At 48.6% G+C, this 12,549-nt stretch overlaps 1 protein-coding gene across 2 annotated transcripts in view; it reads right to left on the reverse strand.

The window, feature by feature from the left end:
• ADCY8 (adenylate cyclase 8) overlaps window positions 1-10,807 on the reverse strand; it is a 115,887-nt gene extending 105,080 nt beyond the window's left edge. For both annotated transcript variants that reach the window (XM_063174259.1, XM_063174252.1), the window contains exon 1: window positions 9,843-10,807. In XM_063174259.1, coding sequence (XP_063030329.1) covers window positions 9,843-10,763 — 921 coding nt within the window. In that variant the 5' untranslated portion in view covers window positions 10,764-10,807. The remainder of the gene's footprint in view (window positions 1-9,842) is intronic.
• Between the last annotated feature and the right edge of the window lie 1,742 nt (window positions 10,808-12,549).

A 12,549-nucleotide genomic window follows, 5' to 3' on the forward strand; every position in this document is an offset into this window, starting at 1 on the left:
ACAGGTGGCTGTTAGAGTCACTGATGATCAGGCTAGAATAGAATAGAATAGAATAGAATAGAATAGAATAGAATAGAATAGAATAGAATAGAATAGAATAGAATAGAATAGAATTTCCATTTCATGGGACTTAGCCAGCTGCCTGACCACTTCAGGGGCCATCAAAAGTTAAAGAACATTATTAAAGATATTGTCCAAATGCCTCTTAGATACTGACAAACTTGGGGCATTGATCACTTCTCTAGGGAGCCTGTTCAAATATTTGAATACCCTCTGGGCAGAGAAATGCATCCTAATGTCTATTCTCTGACTTCCCTGGTCCAGCTTTGGACCATTCCCACATGTCCTGTCAATGGATCTCAGGAAGAAGAGCTCAGCACCTCTCTCTCCCCCTCCCTTCCTCAGAAAGCTGTTAGAGAGCAACAACATCCCACCCTAGGCTCCTTCTCTCCCAACTAGACAAAACCAGAGTTCTTAACTTCTTATAGGACATACCTTCCAATTCTGAAGAGAATGAACCAGGTCTTTAAGAAGACCTGGAATGAACCAGTGGAACCAGGTCTTTAAAGAAAGAATAAAGTTAAATGCATGCATTACCACTATATTCAATGGATTCATATTTCAACAAAAATGTGCATGGCTGAAAGAAGCCAATGTAATATTCCTCTTTTGGTGCATTGTAGAAGATGTTGGGATGTTTTACACAAAAGTCTCAAAGCAATTGAATATATTAGTAACTTATTACAGCAGCTGAGGAAGGCAAATTTTCAAATCAAATGAAGTTCTGAAATGCATAAAGATGTGTGTGGATCACCACAGACCAATGATTAATTTAGTGATGGAATGGGTATGATCCTCATTCCCAATCGCTAGCTGAAATCTGTGGCGAATATTACTCCTTACTCTAAAAAAACAAGCATATCTGCATATTAAATTATACTGGGCACATGTGGGATGGTTTCAATGTCAATTATACCCCTGTCTAGTATGCTTATGAAGCTTATTAATGTTAATGAGCATTGGAGGTAGTTTCCCATATGACAAGAGGATCATAGGATAAAAGAGTGTGTATATCTAGATCTTATGCCATTATTTGAATAACTTCCTTGAGATCTAAGCAATTGATTTACCTTAAAGCCTATCTCCAGAATTATATAACCTCTGCTACATGCAATATCATGTAATATAATTTAGTTTTTCTGTGCTCATTCATTTTTCTGTTTTTTTTACCATTTCTTCTTTGCACTGTGGTGATAGTTATGGATTTATGAATGAGCCTTCTACTGTGGCAGATCTAATGCAAGGAACACAGAATAGATATCTCCCTCCCTGAACAGTTCTAAGGTAAATGAAGCAGGGGAGTTTGAACAAAGGAGAAATAGTATAGTGCCTAAAGATTTGATCAACCCAAAGACATAAACTGATTCTGAAAATGAAGATTCTGACAATATTGAAAGCTTCCATTAATTTAATTAAAGAAGAATTTATGGAGTTTTTTAAGGGAAAGGAAAGCAAAGATAGAGGAAAATACAGAACTGTAAAGTGATGATTAAATCAAAATTGAAAAATAAAATTGAAGTAAAAAATTCTATTATTGAACTCATACATTATTTCATTTATACTGGGGGCTACTGCTATCTAAATTTAAGCTAATGCATTATATAAAATCATAACACTAACATCAGACTATTTGGAAGAAGTACAATTATTTGTTGTGATTGTGGAAACAAATGGCTTGTGTTAGTTTTGATTTTTTTTACACTGATATACTTCAGCTGCTTCACAGACTGCAGCAATGGTTAATTAATGAACTTTCCTCTAGAGCTAACTGCATGAAACCTTGCAGCAGGAGAAAATGTCAAATGAAATAGCAGCATTTCCTTAAATAGTTGCTAATAAATACAACTTGTATGACAAGACATTTCTCTGTCAGCCAGTGCCTCTCTGCCTTGCACTTCATCCTGTGTACAGTTCCTGATATTTGTGTTCTAGGTTAAGCAGCACCACACTGGTATCTCTGTCAGCAGACCTGGCTGTTTGGAGAGATAAGCATGGCACAGCTCATTCAGTGAGATTCCTGGAGGAGTTGGATGTCTACATTTGTGTTCTTTTTCAGAAGAACTGTGGATTCACAGCAAAAGTTTCCCTAAAGAGAATCCTGACAAGTCATCTTCATGATTCACCTAAAAATCCTGATATCTATGGGATTCTTTATAGTACATTATGTGGTTTTAAATCAAAGATCTAAACGAAGCTATTGGAAGCCTGTGAGTAAGTCAGGTCTTAATAATATCACTTAGAAAAATCTTTAGTTTCAAGAAATGCCAGATCCTCAGGATTTCTTGTACTTGATCACTTTTGATGGTCTCTTCCATCCCTGGTTTGAATGGCTGAGACTGCTAACAAAATGCTCAAGATTCACTGCAGCACTAACCCAGTCATTTGCATTCATCTCCCTCCTTGGGTCAGACTGAAACTTTACAGTCCTTTCTGCACTCCTGATAGGTACAAGCTGCGCTGCACCAAGAACACAGCAAGTGACAGAACTTGTCTTTGTAAGAAAGGCAAGATGAAGAAAAAATGGCTCATAAGCCACAAAGCAAGGTCCTTGAGCAACTCATTTGCAGACACACAACTACTGGAGTTCAATTCAGAAGCCTATTTGAATGCCACCATACTCTTACAGATCCTTACACAGTATGCAAAAAGACTCTGCAACTACAAAAGGCAGAGAGTATGTCTAAAACCTAAATTTTCCCTAATTTCTCTTGGTTTCCCTGATTTACAGAATCACTGTGATGTTTTCCCCCACATACTTGGGCTTTTCAGCACTCTGCAAAAGAGGTTCAAAATTCATCATGTCAGAGTGGAGATCAAACTGTACAGTCTGCTGGCTGGGACCTGTGTTCGAGGAATGATTTAACAACATTACATAAAACACTAAAATGTTGAGTAAGAACACCTCCAGTGATGAATTCCATAAACAGTTGGTTACAGAGTCAGTATTATTTTTTTTTAAATTTTTCTTTTTTCACATTGAATATTCACAGAAGAACAGTTGTGCTAGGAATGGGTTTGCTTTGGAAACTCTCTGGTGAGGTAAGAGAGACAGAATTCAATCCCCTCTAGGGAAAAAGGGATTCAAACCTTGATCTGCCATATCCCAGGAATATTTTCATTATTACATTTGTTACACAGAGGAAGAGCACAATAACCTTCTCTACTGACTTTGACATTGGACAGGTGCTGTGTGTGTAGTACAACTGCAAAATGTGTTCCAAGTAGAATAGTGTTTGGACACTGAGTAGGGTAGACTTCCTGGAAACTTAGAGTTATTGAGTTCATGAGGTGCACAGAAACAGAAGCACAGTTAAGGGCAAGAAGGCTATACTTAAAGAAATGTGATCATATAGTCACAGACACATTGAATACAAGTTTGGAAGGGACCTCCAGGATCAGCTGGTCCAGCCTTTCTTGTCAAAAGCACAGTCTAGACATGATGGCCCAGCATCCTGTCCAGATGAATTCTAAAAGAGAAAAGGTCAGTCAATCAACCACTTCCCTGGAGAGTTTATTCTCATTGCAAACATTTTTCATCTTGTGTCCAATCATAATCTCCCCAAGAGTTACTTTTACACATTACCCCTCATCTTTTGCATAAGACTCCTTGTAAGAAAGGTCTGATCTTTGTTGCCATCCTTTAAATACTAGAGGGTGAAAATGTCTCCCTTCAGCCTCCTTTTTTCAAGGCTGAACAAACCAAGTTCTCTGACCCTTTTCCCATACATCTGGCTTCCCCCTTCTTTGCTCATCTTTGTGGCCTCTTTTTGGAGTCTGTCCAGCCAGGCCACATCTTTTCTGTATAGCTGGGACCAAACCTGAACACAGTATTCCAGACCGGGAAAATGCTGAATAAAGTGAGCTAATGACTTCTTGATCTCTGCTGGGGATGTCAGCAGCCCAGCCTCCTGCTGGCCTCCTCTGCCCCAGCTGCACACTGGTCTCTCATTCTGAATTTGTTGTCCACCAGGACTCCAAGATCCCTTTCTATAAAGCTGCTTCCCAGCCAGGCAGATTCCCAGGCTTTGCTGCAATCCTGGGTTATGTTTTCTAGATGCAAGATCTTACACTTTTCCTTGTTGACAAGGACATAGGGTACTTGCTAGCCCACTTTTCCAGACAATCCAGTTCTTCCTGCAGGGGGGCTTCTCCTTTCCTTACTCAGTCTGAGACCATGGACAAACTTTATAAGGGTAGTCTTGATCCCATCTTCCAGATCACTTATAAAGACACTAAGCAGCATTAAGCCCAATATTGATTCCCTGGGGACTCCACTTGTGACAAGTTTCCCACTTAGAAAAGGAGCCACTTGCCACCATGTAGGTGCTGCCCTTCAGCCCAGGAGCTGAGTAAGGATTTTCAGGTTTGGGTTTCCATCAACCCAAGCATTGATTTCAAAGTGTAATTTCTTTTCTGTTTACTAAATTTCACCTTTATATGAAACGCTGTAGTTTATCTCCTGCACAGCCAGATATTCTGGAAATAATGAAAAGGTAAGGAGAAGTCGTTCTATCCTCAACCTTCCCTGCCTTCTGGAAAAAGACTAATCCCTTGAAGAGCTCCAGTTTTGCCTTCTCTTTCCTATTCCCATGACATCATTGAACTGTTGAGAAGTGCAGTAAGAAGCTGAACTAGAGATGTTTATCCCCTTCAGACTTCTGTACAGGCTAATAAGGATCATTCAAACATGATCTGCTGTTAACTGTGAGCTGTAAGTGCACTGCTCTGGTATGTGATTATTTCCCATTAGATGTTGCTGCTTTGCAGCACATGCCTCTTTCTAGGCCATGAAAAACAACAAACAAGCAATAAACAAACCCTTGACAGCAATCCAGAAGTGTCTTGACAGCAGAAAAAAAAATAATATCAAATCTAGCGAGGTAAGTTTTAGTGAGAGCAAGCACACTGACTGCTGTAAGCTGAAATTCACTGATGAAAGCAGGTTTCATTCACGGTTTTGCCTGACTTCCTGTATATTGGAGGCAATTAATCATCAAATTGTAAATATACTTAGTGCATTTGCCCTACTTAGCACAACAATGATGCAGCTACTCCAAAGAAAAGTGTATCCAATGTTAATCTAATTAAGCTGTGACCCAGTGATACTGGTCAGGTGATATTACAGGATATAAAAGGAAAGCAGTTCGTAATCCAGTCTAAAATCACACACTCAGTTTATAAGTAGCCCACAAAAGACATTGGCAGAAAAATACATAGCAAATAACGCTACAAAAGCAAACATGAGGAGAAAGGTTGAGTGCTTTGATTCTGCTTCTCAAATGGTAGTTAACTTTGAAATGTCCTTATATTTTACAGATTGGATAGATTTTCCACAAGCATTTAGCAGAAATTTTGAAGAGAGTATGTTTTTGCATATACTCATATACTGACATCTATGATCAGATTTTGGAAAACATGCAACTGAAATTCACATGCAAAAGCTGTCAGTTTCCATTGTAAAATTACACAGATTTATCTCTGTAGGGCTCCTTGTGACTTCATAAATTCTGCTTTCCCTCTATTAATAACACACAGAGAGGATCTGAGAAAAAATAAGCGAGGAAAAAATAATTCACAGAACTGTCTAAGCTTGGAAAGATAGAGGAAAAAGAATGAGTTTACCCAGCCTTAGTATTATCCACCCTAGGGTTATTTCTAAATGTATTTTTAAAGTTTTATTTAATATGCATTATTTGGGACTTGGTTCTGCAAAGTATCCCTTATAAATGTGATGTAGTAACGAGAGTGGTCTTACTGACTGGTGGAATTTGCTCATGTGAATGAAGAATGCAAAGGCAGAGGATTAAAGTCCAGAGGATGTGTGTAGCTTACATAATTTCAAGCCTGTCAAAACTCATGTCTATATTATCATCTGCCTATGTTACATAACATGAAGTAGCTCTGAGTTGTTTGTTTTTCCCTATATGCCTGAAACACATGTGGTCTTTGAAATTTCGGATTGCATATATTGTTACCCAGGAAAAAGTAAAAAATAAATGCAATACAAATAAAACATTCATCTTGGGGAAGGTCAGAGACAAACACTCCCCCGTCATGGTATCTGGCCAGGCACACAAATCCATGCACTGCACTTGTTTACCAGTAAGGTCTTTCATTCTCATTTGCTTCCTGACCCAATCTTTAACTGGTATCAGTGCAGGCTTTACCCAAGTCATGGTATCAGTCTCTTTTTCATGGTTCCCCTCAAGCTGAGCAGCAGCACATTCCTCAGCATTTCAGGCTGCAGTTAGATGGGTTTAAGAGTGATCATATCCCCCCAGAAATACTCAACACTTAGGAGGATTGAAATTAGTAAGTCTATGTTTGGGTTTTTGTTCTTGTTACTTTACAAAAATCTAATTTCAAGTCTTTCTCCTTCACCTTTTTCTAAGATGCTAGAGAAGAAAACTCAGGTGACATCTTAAGAATTACTACAAGAAAAGAAAGGTAAACAGAATAAATGTTTGTATTCATACATATAATACATGAAAACTACAACAAATAGCGAACCAGGCAGCAGTACTGCATGCTTGCATGAAGCACTAGTAATGGTTTGACCTGCTTCTAAACAAACTTGTCAGTGAAACCTAGCTTAGTCAGTAAACTTAACTAAGAGGTTAGGGGAAAACACATCAAAGCACTCGATTTTCCTCTGGTGTAAACTGTTGCAGCTTTATGAGTTTAGAAGATGGCTGTCTTATACCTGCGCGACTGAGAAGAGAGTCACAACCATTTTGCCCATGGAATGTACTGGATATAGTACTAAATTGACTCAGGACATTTATTTTTTTTGGAAGTGAATTCAGTATTTTCCCTGTATGAAGTCTGGATTTAAAAAAAATCAGTAGAAAACCCATTGTTTGTAGCACGATCAGAGTTTTACCATCTCCTTTTTCTTTCATTGCACACTTTAATTCCTGGGTTTTGTCCAGTGTGTCTGTCTGCATCCTGAGGGAGAGCAAGATGCTCACAGATATTGCTACATAATCAAATAGTTCATTTAGTCGTGTAAAGCTTCTTTAAAGGGAAGATCCTGTCTTTTACCTGAGAAAATAAGCCTTGTGATAAAAGAGAATGTTTTGCCTCCCGGCGGAGGAAAGCTTTGTTGGCCCGAAGATTTCTACCTAAACTTGATGGCACATTTAAATTATCATCATTTAAATTATCTGTCTTCACCTGTGAAGCAACAGTTCTACATCCTTCACCAGCCGCAAAAGCCCTCATCCTCTAACGCTCGAGAGGGCTCAGCAACCCTCTGCCGCAAGAAAATGGTGCAAGGCTAGAAAGTGCCAAAGTAGGGCTGTGCCTCGCCCGGGCACCAGGTCCGGCTCGCCGGGGCCGAGCCCTTGCCCGCCCTGCGAGGGGTGGCCCGGGAGGCTGAGGGCCGTGGGGTCCGGGCCGCGAGGTCGCGGGCGGGCCCGGTCCCCGCGGGGTCGCTGGAGGGCGGGAGGCTTCGGCCCCCGCGGGGCCGCTGGAGGGAGGTCCCGGTCCCCTCGGGCCGCTGGAGAGAGCCCCCGGTGCCCGCGGGGCCGCTGGAGGGAGGTCCCGGTCCCCTCGGGCCGCTGGAGAGAGCCCCCGGTGCCCGCGGGGCCGCTGGAGGGAGCCCCCGTGCCCGCGGGCCGCTGGAGGAAGCCCCCGGGGCCGGCGGGGCCGCTGGAGGGAGCCCCCGGGGCCGGCGGGGCCGCTGGAGGGAGCCCCGGTGCCCGCGGGCCGCTGGAGGGAGCCCCCGGTGCCCGCGGGGCCGCAGGAGGGAGCCCCGGTGCCCGCGGGCCGCTAGAGGGAGCCCCCGGTGCCCGCGGGCCGCTGGAGGGAGCCCCCGGGCCGCGCCGCGCCGCCTTCAGCACCGTGAGCGCGGACAGCGCTCGCGCCGCGCATTCCCCGCGCACCCCGCGCTGCCCTCCGCGCCTCCCCGAGCCCTCCGAGCTCCTCCGGCATAGGGTGGGAGCCGCCCCGGGGCGGGGAAGGGTCCGGCCTGTCCCGCAGGGGCTGGGGCAAAGGGCCGAAGCGGCGGGCTGTGTTAAGTGGTCCCTGGGCTGCCGGTGTAAATCAGTACAGACGTGTGAGAAACTGCGTGGACCCTATTAAGGAGATTTGTATGTGTAGTTCATGAAGGCAATCATCTGGCTGGTAATCTCTCATTGTGCATGGCTCCAGGGCAGTTTGTTCACACAACTGGCTGCAAAACACAGATACTAGTATCTCTCCTGGGAAATGTGTGTGTTGTGTGTGTGTAGCGCTAAACAGCTGTGATACTGGTGCGTAATGAGATAGCAGCACATTACTCACAGCCCCAGGAGAGGACACGGAAGTAAATTAAGAAATCAGCCTAACTCACACAGCTTTTGACCCGTCACTAACAGCAGCAGCAGTGCATGGGAGTAGGACACGGCGTGTGGCTGCAGTTCATTCATCAGCACATCACCAAGGGCTGGGCAACAACTCTGACACAGCCTAATTGTCTCACAGGGCCCCGCACAACACACTGGGGCAGTTTTTCCCAAAACAGGGTGAGCCCAATCCCTGGGACATGAGGTGAGGCAGCCCACAGCTAACAAGCGCATGTAGTAAGGGCATGGGCAGGGGTGGGCAGGGGTTTCAGGAGGACCAGGGTCTAAGAAGGTAGATGTGTCCCAAGAATCATGGACACCAAACTTCCAGGTGCAAGATCAGTCACTTCCCAGGTGCACATCCCAACACTCATATAAATAACATGCCACCAGCAACAAATTCCTCTGCACCCTCCCTCCTTTTGGGTTTATCTGACAGTATCTCCACCCTTTCCTCCCCGATTCTGTGGAGCAAGCCAAATGGAGATGATAATCTGCTATGAAATATTGATAGCACTGAGATGTGACAGTCTGAAAAGGGAGGGAAAAGGGAGCAGCAAGAATGTCCAGGATTAAGTTGTCCTAGTACACACTATTTCTTGCCTTCCAGGGAGGAATATGGGGAGTTTGATGCATTCTCAGTGTACTGTGGAAGAAGTCGTCTATGTGTGAAGTCAGGTGAGACCTGGTTTTAACCCCTCAGACCTATCCTGACCAGTGCTTCTCAGCAGTCTGCACCACACAACACTCCACCACGTAACCAGCACTCTGTCCTAGACATCCCTTGTAAGGATTCAGCACAACATTGTTTGTCCTTTGACCACCGGCAGGAAAGGTTTCTTAGTGTCCTCTAACACAGTCTAGGATCTCACACAAAATCTCCCCGGGAAGCTTTGCTCTGGCTTCACTGAGTTTTCACTGGTTTCTCCTTGCAGAAGAGCAGCATGCTTTGCTCCTGTTTTCCCATAGCTCAGATCAAGCTACCCTTCACATATAAAAGTACCAGTTGCCCCAGCAGATTCAGAGTTAAAAGGCATGAGCAGTAAAATGGGGATAATGGGAGAGATTGGCGAAGACAGAGTCATCTCAAACCCCAAACCACTGCTGGAAGTCAGGAAGGCGAATAATAAATGACCTATCCTCCCCACTTGCCCCAGGAGATTCTCTCCCTAGTGCTATTTCAAGAGACAGCAATGTAGTGAACACAAGCAGAGGGGACAGGGTGCTTAGAAATTCCCAACCCCCAGCTTGAGATGAAACACTGGGACGGGCAATGGGAGACTGAACAAGAGGAGACAAGAAGGTTGATTTTTGCCTATGATCTCCCCTCCAGGTAATGAACTTCTGAGCACCTGATTAAAAGGGAAGGGATCTTTTGGGACATCCCCCCACAACTCCTCTCCCTCAGGGTGATGTAGAAAGAGGATTGTTCCCACCCTCTCCTCATCACAGTACCTGGTTAAGAGAAGTCACAGCAAACCTGGGGATAACCAGCTGCATGACGAGCTGCAGGACAGAGGTGACCAGTCCAGCCAGGATGGCCCAGGTGAGTGGCAGCGGGAGCATGCTGTAGGTCGCAAAAAGCGTGAAAAGCACATAGCCAATGCCGTCCCCAAGGAGGCCACAGCCCAGTCCTGCCGCCAGAATTTGTGTGGCCATGGCCACCCAAGTGACCACACCACTGTACTGCAGGTAGGTGTATGAGGTCGTGTCCTTCCTGACCACCACTAAGGCACAGATCACCACCTCAATGCCCGTGAAGAAGCCCAAGAGGATGCCCTTAATGGGGTCCATGGGAGCAGAGGCCAGGGTCAAGTGGAGGAACAGCAGGGTCAGTTTGGTCAGCACGTCCAGGATGTTCATGACCACCTCAGATTTGCGCCGCTGACCCAAGAAGTAGCGCTGGTAAAGGCGCTCTAAGTCCCGAGACTTGAATGAGTTGCGGAGAGTGGGGAAGATCACCCCGCGATATGTATAGCCCCAGTTGAGGAAGAAGTCGGAGTTGCTGGGGGCACAGTCCAGGGGCAGAAAGCCCAAGTCTCCGCTGCTGCTTGTGCCCTCCGGGAAGACTTTGGTGCCTCCGTTGTTGTGGCGCTCGCTGCCCAAACCCCGTCCGGCCGACTGCCGTCGGAGGTGGTGCGGCGGGTGCGGGTGGTGGTTGGGGCAGCAGGTCTCGTCCGAGCTGAAGCCCTTGCCCCCGCCGCTGCTGCTGCCGCCGCTGCTGCTGCTGTGCTCCTGGATGAAGCGCTGCTCGGTGATGTGGCGCACGGCCGTCTGCCACAGCAGGCGCTGGGGTCTGCCGCTGCCGGGGGGAGTCCTGTTGATGGTGTAAAGTTCATCGCTGTCGCTCAAGCACCGCACCTCCGAGAGCTCCATGGCGGTGACTGGCGGGGGGCAGAGCACCGGCTGGCGGGAGGGGGGGGGGGCAGGAGCGGGGGGGCACCCACCGTCTTTGGGGAGGGGAGCGGGAGGAGGGATGGAACCGCAGGAGAAGAGGGAGGGGATGTCGAAGGGCGGGTGGCGGCGGCGAGGTGGCGGTGCGGGGATCACATTTGTCGGCAGGTCCCTGGGTCTGGCGGTGCGGCCGGCGGCGGGGCTGGTTGGCCGGGGTCCGGGGGGCGGCTGTGCCGGCTTAGCGCAGGCGGCCCGAGCCCCGTGCCCGCTCCCGCGGCGCCCCGCGGAGCCGCATCCCGCGGAGCCCGGCTGCGGCGCAGCCCCGGCGGGCTCGGTGCGCGCCCTCCTCGGAGCGGTGCGCGGGGGTGAAACCGAGCCGCGGGTTCCGAGAGGAGGTGGAGCAGGGAGGAGCGGAGCATCTACGGGCGCAGCCCCGCTGCCCGGTGGGCGATCCTCGGCCCCATCCGGAGGCCGGAGGCACGGAGGGGTGGGGGCAGCCGCCTTGCAGAGCCGGTCACGGCGGGCAGCTCCTCTCTCCGGGGATCCCGGGGCTCCGCTCCGAGGTCTGGTGCCCGGGAGCTGCTGTAATTCCCGCGGCTGCGGTCAGCGGCAGCGCTGCGAGCTCGGGCAGGAGGGGAGAGGCGGCCAGGTCTCGGGCATCCTCGGTCACGGCGCCAGAGCCGCCGGCCGGGGGCTGCCCGCCCGCTTTCCCCCGGCGGCGGGGCATACCCCTGGCTCACGGGGCGCCTCTGCCCGGGGGGGACTCGGGGCTCCCATCCATCGCAGACACTCGGCTTGCTTGGCAACGGGAAAAAAAAGGAGGGAAAAAAAGAAAGAAAGGTGGAGAAAAAGAAAAATCACATCAAACGCCAAATCTAAAAAAATCGAAAGAGCGGGGAACAAAAATCCCGCCCTAAACTCAGAGCTCTGGGCAGCCAGATGGGAGTATCCCAACTTCTCCGCGGGCCAGGAGTGCTCCGGCTCAGGGGCTTCCCCGGCGGCAGGGAAGAGGAGGAGGAGGAGCAGCGGGAAGGGATGAGGGCAAAGCGCAGGGAGCGCGGTGCCTGCGGGGCTGCGGGGAGCCGGCGGCGGATGCTGTCCCGGGAGCCGCGGGACGAGCCCGGCGGAGCCGCCGCCGCCGCCGCCGGAGTGGAGCTGCGGGCGGGCGGCCCGGAGGAGGCAGAGCCCGGCGCGGTCAGCTGATGCCCGCCACGTCGGCGGGGCTGCCAGCACCCCCCCGGCCCGGTTAAAGCAGCCGCAGCCGCTGCTCTGGGAGGCGGAGAGCGGGCGGGGGCTGCCGCAGAGCAGGTCCCCCGGCCCCAGGAGGCTCCTTCAAGCGTCACTCAGGTTTCTCTGAGCTGCGCTTCTGTAAGTGCCCCGGACTGTCCCGCCTTGCCTGACAGGTGCATCCCTCCACAGCGCTCAGTGAGAGCTGATGCTGCAGCTCGGAATCCCTCTGCGCCGCCACAAGGAAGATGCTCAGGCCTTGCATCGAGAGACCACACTTGCCCAGGGTCAGGGAGCCCTACAAACCCCTCCACCTCTGCCTGAGCAAGTTCCAACCTTCTCAGAAAGGTGATGTCACTGCCAGGAGTGTGCATCTGACCACTCTGTGTTAAGGGAATGTTTGATGAAGCTATCCTGACAGCTTTTACATTAAAGACGCTGGAGAAATATCAGAATCTGTCCTGCGAACAGAGCCTACATATAAAGCCACTCCTCACTCGGCATGCTGGCAGATGAAATTGTTCCTGCTCCTCTGCTTGTG

Source organism: Melospiza melodia, chromosome 1 (genome assembly GCF_035770615.1).
Source record: "Melospiza melodia melodia isolate bMelMel2 chromosome 1, bMelMel2.pri, whole genome shotgun sequence".
Classification (NCBI taxonomy): domain Eukaryota; kingdom Metazoa; phylum Chordata; class Aves; order Passeriformes; family Passerellidae; genus Melospiza; species Melospiza melodia.